At 46.8% G+C, this 19,867-nt stretch overlaps 1 protein-coding gene across 2 annotated transcripts in view; it reads left to right on the top strand.

The window, feature by feature from the left end:
- CALCR (calcitonin receptor) overlaps nucleotides 1-19,867 on the top strand; it is a 507,584-nt gene that overhangs the window by 327,740 nt on the left and 159,977 nt on the right. For both annotated transcript variants that reach the window (XM_063924784.1, XM_063924785.1), the window contains one exon: nucleotides 245-357. In XM_063924784.1, the coding sequence (XP_063780854.1) occupies nucleotides 245-357 (113 nt within the window). The remainder of the gene's footprint in view (nucleotides 1-244; nucleotides 358-19,867) is intronic.

The following is a 19,867-nucleotide window of genomic DNA, read 5'->3' as shown; positions in this document are numbered from 1 at the left end:
GTCTGGAGCTACTCAGAAACTGCTAAGAAGTGTCTATTCGCAATTCTGCTAATCTTTCGTTCGCAATTTTAATATGCTAAGATTCACTCCCAGTAGGCGGCGGCTTAGCGCGTGCAAAGCTGCTAAAAGCAGCTTGCGAGCGAACAACTCGGAATGACCCCCCATATTAGGTGATATGGTGTGATTGTATATGTTGGAAATGTATGTCCATGCACACTAACTTAATTTACTGATTATTTTGCAGAAAAGGCATCCAAATATTGTGACGAGACGGGAAACTGGTTTAGACATCCTGAAAGCAATCGGACGTGGTCCAACTACACCCAGTGCATTACCTTTACTGATGAGAAACTAAAGGTGAGCTTATTTCCCGATAGTGTGAACACATCGACCTAGATGTTGTACACTTAGTTAATTAAGGGACTTTAGGGGAAACTTATTATAGTAAAAAAAAACCTAAGCAAGTAGCCATGGTGAATTCAAATTAGCTGGTAAGTGGGCCACTGCCATTACTTTACAAGTTCTACATATGTGCAGGAATGATTATTTAAGTAACTGTTTGCCGCAACTTAAATACTCTGTGTTGCTGCATATGTGGAACCCTTTAAGAAATGACAGAGCATTACTGAAGGATGAAATTTCCCTATCACAGATCTACATAATAGCACTGAATGAGCAGGGTTGTAATATCCCGGGGCAGGTGACCGCCAATATCATATGCCCTATGGATGTCCTACAATGCCTTGGGAAGCACTACGTCGCTGGTCCCGCACTGCTGAGCTCTACACTATGCGATCATCAGTCCCGTGGACAGTCTAATATGTAGATCATGTTTATAGGATCATGCACTGCTAGGGTGGGATACACATAAATGCGGTGTGGTGGTTGGTATTGTAGGACGGGGGAGCATGATAATAGGGAAAATTATAGAGGAGGGGACATGCTGAATAGGGAGAGGATAAAAGGGAGGATTATACAGAAGAAGAGGGAGCATGATAAAAGGCTGAGTTATAAAAGAGGGAGTGTGCTTAACGGGAGGTGACAGAAAGGGGTGCGAGCTGAAAGGAAGTTAAATAAGAGGAAACTTGCAGAAAGGTGGGTAATGGAATGGAGTGCATGCTGAAAGTGGGTAATAGAATTGGGTGCATGCTGAGAGGGGTACATGATGAAAGAAAGAAAGTGTTATACAAGGTCGGCATCCAAATGTCGACATAGAGCATGTTTACATGCTTAGCATATGGACATTGATGAAATGTTGACATGATAGAATGTTGACAAATTAGAGGCCACATACCTGCTACCACTGGCAGCGAAATCTTCAGTTGTGGCTTCTGGGTCCCGTTGGTCACGTGTGCAGCAGTTCCGGCACAGACCTCCGGCGGAGTGGCATTCTGGTGAGAATACTCCCCCTATCCTTAAGACTCCTCCTAGTTCCTAACCCTAACATTCCCCTTCTTGCAGCCTAACACTTACCTTCTAATCCTGCAAGGGCCAGATTAAGGCTTGTGGTGGCCCCGGGACAACTAAAATGCTGGGGCCCCTCCATTATGGCCCTCACACTGGCCTCCAAACCTTCCCCCCTTACTATGGCCACAGTGCATCCCAGACCTGCCCACCTCTCCCCCCCCCCCCCTTCCCCACCCAACCCAAGTAGTCACTGGGACAGGCTGCCGCTGCTCAGACAGTACATCCCAGACGCGGCCCCCATCCAGGTACTCACTAGGATGGGCTGCCGCTGCTCAGGCCTGCAAAGTAGCTCACGAGTCCCTTCATCAGCTGCTCGGATGACCAAATTGCAGGGTCAGAATACACTGTGTGGGTGCCACGGGAAGACCGCCCCTGTCTCCCCTCCCTTAATCTGGCCCTGCATCCTGCAGCCTAGCCCTAATTGACATACTGAAAATGTTGGGATATCACATGTCGACAGTCTAAGAATGTCAACATGTTCCCTGTAGATATTTCAACAATGTCGACATCACAACTGTCAACTTTGTGGTGTCAACATTTTGAATGTTGACCTAATGACTGCATCTGGAAAGGAGAATGTTGAAGGTGGTGCATATAGAAAGTCAGGTAACAGCAGTTGGTGCGTGGGAAATAATAGGATTTTAATTACCTACAGGTAAATCCTTTTCTCGAAGTCAGTAGAGGATACTGGGGTCCACATTAGTACCATGGGGTATAGACGTTTCACTAGGAGCCATGGGCACTTTAAGAATTTGATAGTGTGGGCTGGCTCCTCCCTCTATGCCCCTCCTACCAGACTCTAGGAAACTGTGCCCGTGGAGACGGACATACTTTGAGAGAAGGATATAAAAGGATAGTGGTGAGATTCCGAACCAGCACACACAAACTAGAGGAAAGCCAAGCTAACCAAACTTTAAACCAGGAACAGCAACAGCTGAACCAACAATACTTAACCAAGTAATAGTGCAGGAATAAATGAAGCACTGGGCGGGTGCCCAGTATCCTCTACGTACTACAAGAAAAGGATTTACCAGTAGGTACCATGGGGATGTACAAAAGCTCCCAAACCGGGTGGTAGAGTGTTGAGGTTCCTGCAGAACTGATTTACCAAAATGAAGGTCCTCAGAGGCCAAAGTATTGAACTTGTAGAACTTAGCAAACGTGTTCGAACCTGACCAAGTAGCTGCTAAGCAGAGCTGTAGAGCCGAGACACCCCGGGCAGCCGTACTGGAAGAACCCACTGACCTTGTAGAGTGGGCCTGTACAGATTTTGGAACCGGCAAGCCTGCCATAGAATAAGCATGCTGGATTGTAAGCCCGATCCAGCGAGCAATAGACTGCTTTGAAGCAGGACACCCAATTTTATTGGGATCGTAGAGAACAAACAGCGAGTCAGATTTTCAGTGACGAGCTGTCCGCTTCACATAGATCTTCAAAGCCCTCACAATATCCAAGGACCTTGAAGTAACAGAAGTGTCGGTAACCACCAGAACCACAATAGGTTGGTTGATATGAAATGCTGACACCACCTTAGGAAGAAATTGCTGACAAGTTCTGAGTTCAGCCCTATCTTCATGAAAAATCAAATAGGGGCTCTTGTGAGACAATGACCCCAGCTCCGACACATGTCTTGCTGAAGCCAAGGCCAACAGTGTTACGGTCTTCCACGTAAGAAACTTTACGTCAACGTCCTGTAAAGGCTTAAACCAATCCGATTGCAGGAACTGCAACACCACGTTGAGATCCCAAGGTGCCGTAGGAGGCACAAAGGGCAGTTGGATGTGCAGAACCCCCTTCAAAAATGTCTGAACCTCAGGGAGAGAAACCAATTGTTCCTGGAAGAAAATGGATAAGGCCGAAATCTGGACTTTTATGGAGCCCAAATGTAGGCCCACAGCCACACCTAACTGCAGAAAAAGGAGAAAACGTCCCAGTTGAAATTCCACTGCAGGAAATTTCCTATTCTCACACCAAGAGACATATTTATTACAAACATGGTGGTAATGCTTAGACGTTACCCCCTTTCTGGCTTGGATCAGGGTTGGAATAACCCTATCCAGGATCCCTTTCTGTGCTAGAATTTAACTCTCAACCTCCATGCCATCAAACGTAGCCATGGTAAGTCTTGATAGACGAACGGCCCCTGTTGTAGAAGATCCTCGCGAAGAGGTAGAGGCCACGGGTCATCCAGGAGCATCTCCAGCAGATCCGCATACCAGGCCCTTCTTGGCCAGTCCGGAGAAATGAATGAGAATTGCTTTAACCTTTTCACTTTTTATTCTTTTGAGAATTTTTGGGATCAATGGAAGTGGTGGAAACACGTACACCATCTGGTAGACCCATGGAGACACCAGAGCATCCACCGCCACTGCTTGTGGGTCGATTGACCTGGAACAGTACCGCTGGAGTTTCTTGTTGAGATGAGAGGTCATCATGTCGATCTGTGGCATTCCCCACCGAAGTGTCAAGCACCCGGACACCTCCGAGTGAAGGCCCCTCTCTCCTGGGTGGAGGTCATGTCTGCTGAGGAAGTCTGCTTCCCAGTTGTCTACTCCCGGGATGAAGATTGCCGACAACGCCACAGTGTGTCTTTCTGCCCAGAGAGAATCCTTGTTACCTCTGACATGGCTGCTCTGCTCTTCGTTCCTCCCTGTCGGTTTATGTAAGTTACCACTGTCACATTGTCTGACTGAACCTAAATGGCATGAACTTGAAGAAGATGTGATGCCTGTAGAAAGGCGTTGTATATGGTCCTTAGTTCCAGAATCTGGATTGGAAGGATGGTTTCCTGACTTGACCATTTTCCTTGGAACTGTTCCCCCTTGGTGACAGCTCCCCAACCTCTGAGGCTTGCGTCTGTGGTTAGAAGAATCCAATTTTGAATCCCGAACCTTCGGCCCTCAGTCAGGTGAGAAGTCTGAAGCCACCACAGAAAAGAAATCCTGGCTTTTGGCGACAGACGGATCCTCTGGTGCATGTGAAGATGTGATCCGGACCATTTGTCCAACAGATCCAGCTGGAAGGGCCTTGTGTGAAACCTTCCGTACTGCAGTGCCTCGTAAGAGGCTACCATCTTCCCCAGGAGGCGAATGCATAGATGCACCGATATCCGGGTTGGTTTTAGAACATCCTGTACCATCGACTGGATTACCAATGCCTTGTCTAAAGGAAGGAATACCTCCTGTGCCTCCGTATCCAGTATCATCCCCAGGAACGGAAGAGGTTCAGAATCTACCCGTGATCCTGGAATAGTCTGGTTGAGAGGGCAATGTTGTCCAACAACCTCTCCCTGGATGGTGCTTTTATCAGCAGATCGTCCAGGTACGGTATTATGTTCACTCCTTGTTTGTGGAGAAGATACACCATCTCTGCCATTACCTTGGTGAACACCCTCGGTGCCATAGAGAGGCCAAATGGCAGGGCCTGGAACTGGTAGTGACAGTCCTGTAATGCAAACCTTAGATACGCCTGATGAGGCGGACAAATCGGAATGTGAAGGTACGCATCCTTGATATCCAAAGACACCAAGAATTCCCCCTCCTCCTTCCCCCAGTTTAGCTGGGTCGCAAACTAAGTACCTCGATAGGTGCTTAGTATACTAATAACGCCCCCCCCCCCCCTTTCTATGACCGCCTGGTACCGCTGAGGTAATCTGGAGTCCCTCTGGAGGAGCTGCGCTTCTCTGGCAGTCTGTCACTGTGGAACTGCAGAGGAAAATGGCGCTGGTGAGCTGCTGGATCCGCTCATAGTGAAGCTCCGCTCCCTCAATGGCGTGCGGTTTTCCTGTTTTTTTTTTAATACTGGCTGAGGTGTTTGATGCTTAATACAGTGAACCAGGGTCCCTGTAAGTATATTGCCAGTGTGGGTACAGTTTTAGATGGCTCAGCTCACCCCCTCATAAGCAGTGCAGCCGCACTGTTCTGAGCCTGGAAGCACAGCCTGCTCTCAGAGCCGCGCTCCGTACCCTCATGCCGCCATAATAGCCAGCGACCCGCTAACTGGGACATCGGCATAGTACTCGCCACTCTTCTGTCTTCTGTCTCTGTTAGGGGTGGCGGCGTGCTGGGGGAATGTACGCTCGCTGTGGTGGGGCTTGCCAATGGTTCCCTCAGGAGCTCAGTATTCTGTCAGCGGGGAACAGGACCATTAACACTATAGTAGGTTGGGCCATTCCCCCCCCCCCCCCCCCCCCCCCTAAGTCCCACGAAGCAGGCAGGCTGGTGCCAACCAGTCCTGCCTGAAAATAACAAACCGAAAAATAAATGCAGAAAACTCTTCAGGAGCTTCCATAAGCGTGACCGGTCCTCCGGGCACATTTTCTAAACTGAGTCTGGTAGGAGGGGCATAGAGGGAGGAGCCAGCCCACACTATCAAATTCTTAAAGTGCCCATGGCTCCTAGTGGACCCATCTATTTCCCATGGTACTAAATGGAACCCCAGTATCCTCTAGGAGGTAAGAGAAAAGGTGATGATAAAGGGGGTGCATGCTGAAAGTGGGTAACATAAAGGGGTGCATGGTGAAACGGTGGTGATAGAAATGGGGGCATGCTGAAGTGGGTAACAGAAGCTGGGTGTCTGTTTAAGAGGAAAATAGAACTGGGAGAACAATGAATTATATTCCACACAGACATGTCCGGTGATGTAGGTGTTAAATATGATCTTTTCTTGTTGAGCTTGATAAATGAGTGCGTAAGAGAAAAACAGGAGCAAATTAATGTGACTGACTTCAGAGTGCATTGAATGTGAAAGCACAAGAGGTAAAAAGGAGAATAAGTACATGGTTAATTTATCTAAAGGAAAATGGGAGATATGAACCTGCACCAAATATATTACAATACTGTCATTACAGTCTATTGTGATTTAGTGCATTGGACTCGCAGCACAGGAAATGTTCTTTAGTAGTTAGTATAACAGCTATACATACTTGTACAATGATATTACACACTAAATAACCGCACTAATCATGAACTATGACCATGCAGCAGGTTTTACGTCTGATTTGGACAAGTTTGGGGAATATTGAAAATTCAGTGTCACTGAGTCAAGCTTTGCACCCAGAGGTAGTATGAGGGGTGGAATAAGGATCATTTGTATTAATAGCTCTTAGATCAGGAATCCTGCTATAATAGGGGGATATATAAGTCCTTCTAAAGAAGACAGGTGGAGGTGTTGCCATAGCAATCAGCTTCTGGCTTTCACTGTATAGAATATGCTAGATAAAGGATAGCTAGAATCATACAACCTTCCAGATTTTAGTGGGACTGTCCCGCTGTACCACCCGCGGGCCGCAGTGTCCCGTAGATGGTCAGGAGGTTGCGGGTCTGTGCAGTGTCAGCAAAGGTGGTAAACGGATGCATGTGCCTAACGTCCATTCAGCGCAGAGTGGAGGCTGTGGGCAGTCCAGCAGATGCCAAAGTGCTGGGCTTGCCCCCGGCATGACGCGTAATGGGGGGTATGTCATACGGGCACACCCCCAAATAACATCATTCAGGGGGCATGGCCTATGGAGACAAAGCCACACCGACATCTTTGAGCAAGGAAGAGGGGCCCACTGGCACGCACCTTGGTATGTGTCTGAAAAAGGAGAGTCAGTGGCTTTATGACAAGAAAACATGGCCTCATAGCATGCTCCCATAACCAACACTCCAGGAATGTGGGGGGTGGGGGGTGCCCAATGCTCATCAATTTGTTGGACTGACTGCCACCAGGCCCACCTGTACACCCAAGTATCCAGGACTGTGAAACAGTGATTGGACAGCGAGACAGTGCCCAAAAATCAGGACTGTCCTGACAAAGGCAGGAAGGTTGGGGTATGTAAAAACTGATTGGTTGCTATAGGTAAGTTCTCTGTGTGTCTTTTTTTTAGAAGGTTTGATACCCCATCACAGTGTATTCACTTCTTGATTGGCAGCGGCTCTTAACTCAGATCACATCCTGGCAGAGAGGCAAGGCTTCCCCAACCAACCACAGATAATGTGAGGCCAAATGAATTAAAAAATATTTTTAGATTTATTTCTAAAGACCTTAAGTAGAAATTAGAACAGGTCACTATAATTAAATGATTAATTATCAAGACATTTGCAAATAACATTGAATGCATTGTTTAATAAGGCAATCTCACATAAGTAATGCTATGTGCTAAATATTACCTTGCTAGCTATACTTTACTATTGGGTGTGGTATACTAGGTCCAGTGGCGTAAGTCTACCCCAGTCACCCGGAGGCATAATAAATGTTGGTGCCCCGCCTACATGCGCATACACACCATATGTAGCTATTCGGCACTAAGGGTGAACAGTGGCAGCGTGTTCAGGTGCCTCTTTCACTTAAACACACACGCCACTTACACATGCCTCTTACACACACACGCCTCTTTCACTTAAACATACATACACACATGCCTTTCACATACACACACACACATGCTTCTTTCACTTACACAAACACATGCCTCTCTCACACACACACACATGCCTCTCTCTCTCACACACACACACACACGCCTCTTTCACTTAAACACACACACATGCCTCTCACTTACACACACACACACACACACACACACACACCTCAGTTACACACACACACGTCTCACTTAAACACACACCTCTCACACACACACATGCCTCTTTCACTTAAACACTCACACCTCTCACTTACACACACACACACACACACACACACACACACACCTCTCACTTATACACACACACACACACACACACACACACATGCCTCTTTCACTTGAACACACACATGCCTCTCCCTTACACACACGCCTCTTTCACTTAAACACACACATGCCTCTTTCACTTACACAAGCCTCCTTCACTTACACACACACACACACACACACACACCTCACTTACACTCACAGAAACACACAACTCACTTACACACACACACCTCACTTACACACACACCTCACTTAAAAATATGCACACACAAAACACAGTGCTGCTATTAAAGACACCCCAGCATCCCACCTCCAACTACACACACACTCCCACACAGTGCAGCTTGAAGCAAGTGCTACCAGTGCCTACCTGCTGCTATGGTAGATGCTAAATCCTAGTGGGCTTAGGAACCTGTGACATCATGGGGCGGAGAAAGGACGGCAGGATACTACTTTCAGTATCCACGCCACCAACTATTACCTTTTGTAATCAGGTGGCGAGCTGTGCCCGAAGCATGGCGAGCGAATCGTGGCGAGCCCGCAAGTGTCCATTTCTGGACCCTTTGCTGAACTTGCTCCTCTCCTTCTCTTGCATGTCACGTGGGTAAAATGTCCCTTAGCCCACTAGGAAATAGACACAACCCTGCTGCTATCAGCCCAACAGAGGAACAGTGCTTCACTCGGCCAGCTCAACCGGAAGGGACTGGGAGGAGCTGCGCTCTGGAGCTCCCCCTAGCTGCAGCCAGTGCCATCTCTGTATATACGAGGAGGCAGCTTCTGTGTAATTGACACACCTCCTCCGCAGCAAGCGATCGTCAGGCAGTGGGAGGCAATGGAGGAGATGTGCCCCCTTAAGGCCAGGAGCACGGCGGCAATCAACTCCACTGCCTCCCACAGTTCCGCCACTGACTAGGTCAACGTGCATCATGTCAACATTCACATGGTTGAAATGTCAACATGCTTATGATGTTTCCGTTGACCATGTTGACATATACCATGTTGACACTACTGAAAAGAGGGGCTGTCTGGTACGACAACTCCCCCCCCCACCCCTTTACCCAGGAGAGGGTGTGGCCACAGCATGTAGGAAGCATGGCTGCACCTCTTTGGGGGGTAATCATATCTATCTACAGTTGGAGCCACGCTAGTCGTTGCTCCATCTGTGACTAGGCGCGCCCGCCTGGGTGCACCTAGTCACTGTGAGCGTCTCCGTCTGGATGGGCGCGCGCCCCCAGATGGAGACGCTCCCCATTCACTTGAATGGAGAGCGTATCCATCTGGGCGGGCGTGCGCGCCCAGACAGAGATGCTTACATTGGGAAGCGGCTCTGTACCATCCCGGCGTGACTAGGCGGACGGATCACCTAGTCACGCCGGGAGTGCACACCTTCGACTAGGCAGGCAAAGACAAGTGGAGCTCCATCTGTATATATATATATATATATATATATATATATATACATACAGTGGGGCAAAAAAGTATTTGAACAACCACCGATTGTGCAAGTTGACCCACTTAAAAAGATGAGAGAGGTCTGTAATTTCCATCATAGGTACACTTCAACTGTGAGAGACAGAATCTGAAAAAAAGAAAAAAACAGGATATCACATTGTATGATTTTTAAACAATTTACTTGTATATTCTTGTGGAAAATAAATATTTGGACACCTACCAAGCAGCAAGATCTCTGGCTCTCACAGACCTGTTACTTCTTCTTTAAGAAGCACTTTTATCCTCCATTCATTAGCTGTATTAATGGCACCTGTTTGAACTGGTTATCTGTATAAAAGACACCTATCCACACCCTCAGTCAGACTGCTACCTCTCCACCGTGGCCATCACCAGAGAGCTGTCTAAGGACACCAGGGACAAAATTGTAGAGCTGCACAAGGCTGGGATGAGCTACTCGACAATAGGCAAGCAGCTTGGTGAGAAGAGATCAACCGTTGGCGCAATTATTAAAAATGGAAGAAATACAAGTTCACTGAAGATCTCCCTCAACCTGGGCTCCATGCGAGATCTCACCTCGTGGGGTATCAGTGATCTTGAGAACGGTGAGGAATCAGCCCAGAACTACATGGGGGGACTTGGTCAATGACCTCAAGAGAGCTGGGACCACAATCACAAAGGTTACCATTAGTAACACACTACGTCAGGGGTGGGGAACCATAGGCCTGCGGGCCGTATAAGGCCCGCAGAGCCACTTGATCTGGCCCAGCCAGGCTCACCTAACCAAGGGAGATGTCGAGCACCCACTGAGATTTTGTTACTAATGGGCGCCCGGCTTCTTCCCCTCAGCATTAGCATGCTTCCGGCTCTGGAAGTGTGCGGTGCTATGGGAGAGATGACATGACGTCTCTCCCATAGTTCTGAGGAGCGGGTGGCCAAGCGGGGGGCAACGGTCCGGAAGCAGGAGCGGGGCTGTCGAGTATTGTGTGTTTTTTTTCTTTTAATGTGTGTGTGTTAGTGTCGCTACTAGAGGGCATATCTAATGGAGCATAACTACTGACTGGGGGCATAACTACTGACTGACGCATAACTACTGACTGGGGGCAGGCTAATTTTTAAGTTGATAATTTTTGTATGGCCCCCGAAGGATTTTATAAATATCCAAAGCATCCCTTGGTAGAAAAAAGGTTCCCCACCCCTGCACTACGTCGTCATGGATTGAAATCCTGCAGCGCCCGAAAGGTCCCCCTGCTTAAGCCAGCACATGTCCAGGCCAATCTAAAGTTTGCCAGTTACCATCTGGATGATCCAGAGGAGGATTGGAAGAATGTAATGTGGTCAGATGAGACCAAAATCGAAGTTTTTGGTATAAACTCTACTCGCCGTGTTTGGAGGGAGAAGAATGATGAATGGCATCCCGAGAACACCATACCCACTGTGAAGCATGGGGGTGGAAACATCACGCTTTGGGGCTGCTTTTCTGCAAAGGGGGCCTTGTATCGTGAGATTTTGGGCTAAAACCTCCTTCCCTCAGTAAGAGCATTGAAGATGGAACGTGGCTGGGTCTTTCAGCATGACAATGACCCCAAACACACCGCCCGGGCAACTAAGGAGTGGCTCCGTAAGAAGCATTTCAAGGTCCTGGAGTGGTCTAGCCAGTCTCCAGACCTCAACCCAATAGAAAATCTGTGGAGGGAGTTGAAAGTCTGTGTTGCCCGGCGACAGCCCCAAAACATGACAGATCTAGAGAAGATCTGCATGGAAGAGTGGGCCAAAATACCTGCTACAGTGTGTGCAAACCTGGTCAAGAACTACAGGAAACGTTTGACCTCTGTAATTGCCAACCAAGGTTATATTACAGTATTGAGTTAAACTTTTTGATTGTCCAAATATTTATTTTCCGCAAGAATATACAAATAAATTGTTCAAAAATCATACAATGTGATTTCCTAGTTTTTTTTTTCAGATTCTGTCTCTCACAGTTGAAGTGTACCTATGATGGAAATTACAGACCTCGCTCATCTTTTTAAGTGGGTCAACTTGCACAAACGGTGGCTGTCCAAATATTTTTTTGCCCCACTATATATATATATATATATATATTATTTTTTTATTATTATTATTATTATTATTATTAGCAGTTTCTTATATAGCGCAGCATATTCCGTTGCGCTTTACAATTAGAACAACAATTATAGAACAAAACTGGGCAAAGACAGACAGACAGACAGACAGACAGAGGTAGGAAGGCCCTGCTCGCAAGCTTACAATCTATAGGGAAATAGGCATTGATACACAAGGATAGATGCTACCTATTACATAATGGTTCCCCAGGTTGCTAGGTTCTTAATGGGTTGTATATGATATGATCACTCAGCAATGTTGGAAGACAAAATGTAAGTTTATGTGGACTGTACAGAGGGGATGTAACTTGAGAGGGAAGCTGTGAAGGTTATGTGTGTGGGTCTGAAATTTGGTAGGCTTGTCTGAAGAGATGAGTTTTCAGAGAACGTTTAAAGGTTTGGAGACTAGAAGAAAGTCTTATTGTGCGTGTGAGTGCATTCCACAGAGTGGGTGAAGCCAGGCTAAAGTCCTGTAATTTTGAGTGGGAACAGGTAATACATGTGGATGAGAGACGCAGATCTTGTGCAGAGCGGAGAGGTCTGGTAGGGAGATATTTTGAGATGAGTGAGGAGATGTATGATGGTGCAGTTTGGTTAATAGCCTTGTATGTAAGTAAAAGTATTTTATATTTGACACGGTAGAATACTAGTAACCAATGAAGGGACTGACAGAACGGATCAGCAGATGAAGAACGTCTGGCGAGGAAGATTAGCCTCGCAGCTGCATTTAAAATGGATTGAAGTGGTGATAGCCTATGTTTGGGAAGACCAGTAAGGAGACTATTACAATAATCAATGCGGGAGATGATGAGTGCATGGATTAGAGTTTTTGCAGTGTCTTGTGTAAGATAAGGGCGTATTTTGGATATGTTTTTAAGGTGCATGTAACATGATTTAGAGACAGATTGAATGTGTGGAACAAAGGACAGTTCAGAGTCAAGGGTGACACCTAGGCAGCGAGCTTGTGGGGTGGGGTGGATAGTTGCATTGTCAACAGTTATAGAGATATCAGGTTGGTGACTACTCTCAGCTGGTGGGAAAATAATTAATTCTGTTTTGGAAATGTTGAGTTTGAGGTGGCGAGATGACATCCAAGATGAAATGGCAGACAGGCATCCAGTGACACGAGCCAATACTGGTGGTGACAAATCTGGGGAGGATAGGTAGATTTGAGTATCATCAGCGTACAAATGATACTGAAATCCAAAGAAGCTGATTAGTTTACCAAGAGAGGAGGTATAGATTGAGAAAAGCAGAGGACCTAAGACTGAGCCTTGCGGTACTCCAACTGATAGAGGTAGAGAAGAGGAGGTAGAATCAGAGAAGTGAACACTGAAAGAGCGATTAGATAGGTAGGATGAGAACCTAGAAAGGGCTGTGTCCTGAAGACCTAGGGATTGTAGTGTTTGTATGAGAAGAGAGTGGTCAACAGTGTCAAAAGCAGCAGAGATAGATATATATATATATATATATATATATATATATATACACACACATCTAAAAAATGAATAAATATATATAAATATATATGATTCTTCCAACTGAGCTGCGCCACTTTTTAAACCCAGCCGGTTGTAGAGAGAGGCTGGCGAGATGATGATCTTAGCAGAGGTGAGATGGCTGAAAGTGGCTGTAAGTAACGTCTCCGACACACAGCCTGGCAACACACACATACACCCCAACCCCCTCTCCCCCAACACACCTGCTGGGTGACCACCCACTTATTTATAATAAAGGGAAAAAGAGGCTGCTGGTGTGTTCTGGCCTGGGTCTCCTGGCATGCCGGGGTCTGGGCAATCTGTAATCGCCCCCCCTCCTCTTGACACCACTTCTGAAATGTCGATATCATAGAATGTTCAGAATCCGGTAGTCTAGTTGGATCTTACCTGGTCCAAACAGCAGCTGCGTACAGTCCACCGACCTAACCCTAATCCTGTGTATGTGTTTTATATGATGGATAATTTGAGTTATTTTGTGCACAGTTGGGTCCCATAAAACATATGTTGTAGCACTGTTATGTGTAACACTCAATGCAGCAATGTCTACCACTAGAAAGCAGGTTATGGTCTTCCCCTATGGAACTGCAAGTCCTATGCAGACTCCTTCTCTTGTAGAAGTAGCAATGCTGCAGCAACTCCCTCTGTGTTTATCAACAGCTTCTATTTGCAGCATTTCTCTACTCCTGCAGGATCTGAAAGCTTCTTTTGCACAGACTCAATCTGCTCTCATCACCAGGGCTCTAATGGGGGTCCTCCCTGTACCTCTCAATTGCTTCCTCTACACTTCCACTTCATCTGCTTGTGTGTCTCATCTAACTGTCTCTCCTCCTTCCAACTTATATTCTCCTGTCCTCCCTCTACCTGACTCTCCTGTGCTCCCTCCAACTGACTCTGGTGTCGTCCCTCCACCTGACTCTCATGCCCTCTCTCCACATTACTCTCCTGACCTCCCTCCAACTTACTCTCCTGACCTCCCTCCAACTTACTCTCCTGTCCTCTCTCCACGTGACTCTCCTGCTTTTCTCTAACTGACTCTGATGTCGTCCCTCCACCTGACTCTCCTGTTCTCCCTCCAGCTGACTTGACCATCCTCCCTTCACCTGACTCTCCTGCCCTCTCTCCACAATACTCTCCTCACCTCCCTCCAACTTACTCTGCTGTCCTCTTTCCACATGACTCTCCTGGCTTTCCTATAGCTGACTCTCATGTCCTCCTTCTAGCTGACTCTCTTGTCCTCCCTCCAGCGGACTCCCCTGTCCTCCCTCCAACTGACTCTCTTGTCCTCTCTCCAGCTGTCTCTGATGTTCTTCCTCCAACTTATTGTTCTGTCCTTCCTCTAGCTGACTCTCTTTCTTCCCTCCAGATGACTCTCCATTGTTCCTTCCAACTGACTCTCCTGTCCTCCCTCCAGCTAACTCTCCTATCCTCCATCCTCCATTTTACTGGTAAACACTGCTTAGAGAGATATATGTGCCTGAGGCACCCCTTACTGGTAAAAACTGCTGAAATAGATAGATGTGTGCTGAGGCACCTCTTAATGGTAGACACTGCTGAGAGAGAGAGATGTGCCTGAAGCACCCCTTACTGGTAGACACAGCTGAGAGAGATAGATGTGTACTGAGATACCCCTTACTGGTAAAAACTGCTGAGAGAGATTGATGTGTACTGAGGCACCCCTTACTGGTTGACACTGCTGAGAGAGATAGATATGTACTGAGGTACCCCTTACTGGTAGACACTGCTGAGAGAGATAGATGTGCCTGAGGTACCCCTTACTGGTAGACACTGCTGAGAGAGCTAGGTGTGCCCTAGGTACCCCTTATTGGTAGACACTGCTGAGAGAGCTAGATGTGCCTGAGGCACCCCTTACTGGTAGACACTGTTGAGAGAGATAGATGTGCCTCAGGTACCCCTTACTGGTAGACACTGCTGAGAGAGAGATGTATGCTGAGGCACCCCTTCCTGGTAAACAATGCTGAGAGAGATAGATGTGTGCTGAGATACCCCTTACTGGTAGAAACTGCTGAGAGACATAGACTTGCCTGAGAAGCCCCATACTGGTAGACACTGCTGAGACAGATGTGCACTGAGGCACTCTTTACTGATAGACACTGCTGAGAAAGATAGATGTGCACTGAGGCACCCCTTACTGGTAAACACTGCTGAGATAGATAGATGTGTGCTGAAGCATTCCTTAATGGTAGACACTGCTGAGAGAGAGATACGTACCCGAGGCACCCCTTACTGGTAGACACTGCTGAGAGATGAGATGTGTGCTGAGGCACTCCTTACTGGTAGACACTGCTGAGAGATGAGATGTGTGCTGAGGCACCCCATACTGGTAGACACTGCTGAGAGAGATGGTAGTGCCTGAGGCACCCCTGACTAGTAGACACTGCTGAGAAAGATAGATGTGTGCTGAGGTACCCCTTACTGGCAGACGCTGCTGAGAGAGATAGATGTGTGCTGAGGCACCCTTTACTGGTAAACACTGCTGAGAGAGATAGATGTATGCTGAGGCACTCTTTACTGGTAGACACTGCTGAGAGAGAGAGATATGTGCTGAGGCACCCCTTACTGGTAGACAGTGACACTGCTGAGAGAGAGAGAGAGAGAGAGAGAGAGACAGAGATGTGTGCTGAGGCACCCTTCCTGCTAGACACTGCTGAGAGAGAGAGATGTATGCTGAGGCACCCCTTACTGGTAGACACTGCTGAGAAATAGAGATGTGTGCTGAGGCACCTCTTACTGGTAGACACTGCTGAGAGAGAGAGAGAGATGTGTGTTGAGGCACCCCTTACTGGTAGACACTGCTGAGAGAGAGAGATAGCTGTATGTTGAGGCACCCCTTACTGGTAGACACTGCTGAGAGAGAGAGAGAGAGAGAGAGAGAGAGAGAGAGATGTGTGCTGAGGCACCCTTCCTGGTAGACACTGCTGAGAGAGATAGATGTATGCTGAGGCACCCCTTACTGGTAGACACTGCTGACAAATAGAGATGTGTGCTGAGGCACCTCTTACTGGTAGACACTGCTGAGAGAGATAGATGTGTGTTGAGGCACCCCTTACTGGTAGAAACTGCTGAGAGAGAGAGAGAGAGATGTATGTTGAGGCACCCCTTACTGGTAGACACTGCTGAGAGAGAGAGAGAGAGAGAGAGAGAGAGAGACAGAGATGTGTGCTGAGGCACCCTTCCTGCTAGACACTGCTGAGAGAGAGAGATGTATGCTGAGGCACCCCTTACTGGTAGACACTGCTGACAAATAGAGATGTGTGCTGAGGCACCTCTTACTGGTAGACACTGCTGAGAGAGAGATAGATGTGTGTTGAGGCACCCCTTACTGGTAGACACTGCTGAGAGAGAGAGATGTATGTTGAGGCACCCCTTACTGGTAGACACTGCTGAGAGAGAGAGAGAGAGAGAGAGAGAGATGTGTGCTGAGGCACCTCTTACTGATAGACACTGCTGAGAGAGAGAGATGTGTGCTGACATACCACTTACTGGTAGACACTGCTGAGAGTGACAGATGTGTGTTGAGGCACCCCTTACTGGTAGACACTGCTGAGAGAGATAGATGTATGTTGAGGCACCCCTTACTGGTAGACACTGCTGAGAGAGAGAGAGAGAGAGAGAGAGAGAGAGATGTGTGCTGAGGCACCTCTTACTGATAGACACTGCTGAGAGAGATAGATGTGTGCTGACATACCCCTTACTGGTAGACACTGCTGAGAGTGACAGATGTGCACTGAGACACCCCTTACTAGGGAAACACTGCTGAGAGTGACAGATGTGCACTGAGACACCCCTTACTAGGGAAACACTGCTGAGAGCGACAGATGTGTGCTGAGGTACCCCTTACTGGTAAACACTGCTGATAGACATAGATGTATGCTAAGGTACCCCTTACTGGTAAACCCTGCTGAGAGACATAGATGTATGCTGAGGTACCCCTTACTGGTAGACACTGCTGAGAGAAAATATCTGATTTAAGATCACTCAAGAAGAACCGGAGAGTGACGTGATGTGTTAATATTGCAACCATATTCGTTACCACTTTTGAAGGATAAGACTGGTGCAGTAGAAGAGGAGATGTACAGTAAAAAAAATTTAATTAAAATAACTTTTTGACATTACGATAAACACAAACAAGATGAGAGATTATCCGCTGAGTTAGCACTTTTATTAAGTCATCTGATTCGTAAGCTTTATTAAGAATTAAGAGAATTTTACTTATATTCAGTATAACCTATTAGTTTTAAGGAGTTTTTAAAGACCAAACTGTTAAAGTCTACTTAAATTCAATGCTGAAGGCGGGGTTCAACTCAACATGATAGACGTGATATGCCATTTACACCCCATTGAGGTGCGAGGGAAAATGTGTGATGTTGACACTACTGTATATGACGAAATATGTGCAGCCCAGCGGCACATCGCGCGGAACTGAATTCCCCCCAAGTAGAGAGTTCAGAGCTTGGTAGCCCTCCAAGCCTTCACTTGCAGACCCGACTTTTCTTGCTTTATTGTTTGTAATATTTGTTTATGCAACGCTTGTTTAAAAGAACTGCTGATATGTTATTACAGATAGGTGTCTATTTTTTAATTAGATGTATTGATTTAACTTACTACTGAGATAAAGACTAATGACCCTCCCTTTTGAAGGGGTGGTCTTCTGGTTGATGATTGTCAGGATCCCGGCGCCGGAATCCCGACAGCCGGCATACTGACAGTTTTTCTCACTTGTGGGGGTCCACGACCCCCTGGAGGGAGAACAAATAGCGCGGCGCGCGTAGCGCGCCACCGTGCCCGCAAGGGGCTCATCTGTGCTCGCCACGCTGTCGGTATGCCGGCGGTCAGGCTTCCAGTGCCGGTATGCTGGTCGCCGGGAGCCTGGCCGCCGGCATACCATACTACACCCCTTTTGAAGATTAGAGGGACTCCCAGTGCGGCTTACAAAGTGTATTACACATCAAAGTGTATTACTTATCACTGGTTGAGAGCCAAAAGTGGTAAAAACAAGGTGTTATTATGGTTCAAACTATACTCTAAACTTACAATAAAGGGCACATATTTGGAATCCATAGCCCTTGCTCCAGTTTGTTGCATGACAGTAGGTAATTGTGAAACGATGCATATTATACATTCCTCCTGGTTCCTGTCTAACTTCTATTAATTAAAAAGCAATTTAGTGGACTAATGCACTAAAACGGTATCCACATGGCTGCTCTACATTAACAAGATCTTCAGTCAGGAGGTCAAAACCAGAAGGTGGACAGTAACGACGTGGACAGGGTCATTATGTCGACAGGGTCATTAAGTCAACAAGATTTATATAGACACAAACCTAACCCCAAAACTCAACCAAAAAACACGTCAACAATATCGACCTATTGACCATGTTGACCTTTCATTTCTGTCGACCTAAATGCATATCGAGTTAGACACTGTTGACCTTATGACCCTGTCCGCCTATTGATTATGTCAGCATACTTACTGTCGACCTTCTGGTGTTGACCTGCTGACTGTAGACCTTCTTAGTGTAGACCAATCATACCACACCCACCAAAATATATTAATGTCATTGGGCAAAGCAAAGAATAATTTCAGCAAAGTTAAGTTGCTCCACTTAATCTAACCTAATGTTTTTCCCATTATTGTTCCTTAAAACTGCTTTTCGCTTCTAAACTAAACATAGTTTTACGTGTGTGGTCTCTTAGATTACTGAGAAAACACCATGCTGTTTATACGTTATTATTGCTTGAGTAGTATTACAGAGAACGATAAACATTCCTTGTGCATAATTTAGCCAAGTACAACACTGCAATGTCACTCTCAGCGTTCGTGCAACAAGTATTTTATTTTTCAGCTACACAAATTACTCTTAAAAGACTTTGAAAAAATAATTTTCAAAGTCTTTTGAAAATAATTTGAAAAAGTCTGCATTTGTATCATGCTTCTAAATCCTTTAGGCTCTTTTGTCTTGTTGCACATGGTGCAAGAAATTGTATGTGTTTTTTCTCTTTTCCGGTATTTGGAACATAATTGTAAATGTAGTCTGTTTATCTAATTCCCGAAGCTTTAGTTAATATTGTAACATGATGTTTTAGGACAAGATTTACATATTATTGCACTTTGAAGACATAAAACAACAGATGTTCTCTCTTATTGACTTAGCGTTCTTCAAACAGTGGGAATTTTGCAGCGGTAACCTTTGATACTACGATCACATCTGCTGAATCCTATTCTGCAGTGTTTCTGTGGGTCTATGGGTTAGCAGGCAGTGGTACTCACTAGAATTTGTCAAGAGCCAGTAGAAGGCACAGAGGAATGCAAGGGGGCTACAATAATGGGGTGTAGTATGGTATGCCGGAGGCCGGGCTCCTGGCGACCAGCATACCGGTGCCGGGAGCCCGACCGCCGGCATACCGAGAGCGTGGCGAGCGCAAAGGAGCACCTTGCGGGCACGGTGGCGCGCTACGCGCGCCACGCTATTTATTCTCCCTCCAGGGGGGTCGTGGACACCCACGAGGAAGAATATCTGTCGGTATGCCGGGTGTCGGGATTCCGGCGCCGGTATACTGTGCGCCGGGATCCCGGCATTCGGCATACAGAAGACCACCCCAATAATGTTTTGCATTGTTTTAAACTAGAGATGT

This window comes from Pseudophryne corroboree, chromosome 5, assembly GCF_028390025.1.
Source record: "Pseudophryne corroboree isolate aPseCor3 chromosome 5, aPseCor3.hap2, whole genome shotgun sequence".
NCBI classification, from domain to species: domain Eukaryota; kingdom Metazoa; phylum Chordata; class Amphibia; order Anura; family Myobatrachidae; genus Pseudophryne; species Pseudophryne corroboree.
The sequence above is the reverse complement of the archived record's forward strand: the minus strand, read 5'-3'. Positions and strand labels throughout refer to the sequence as shown.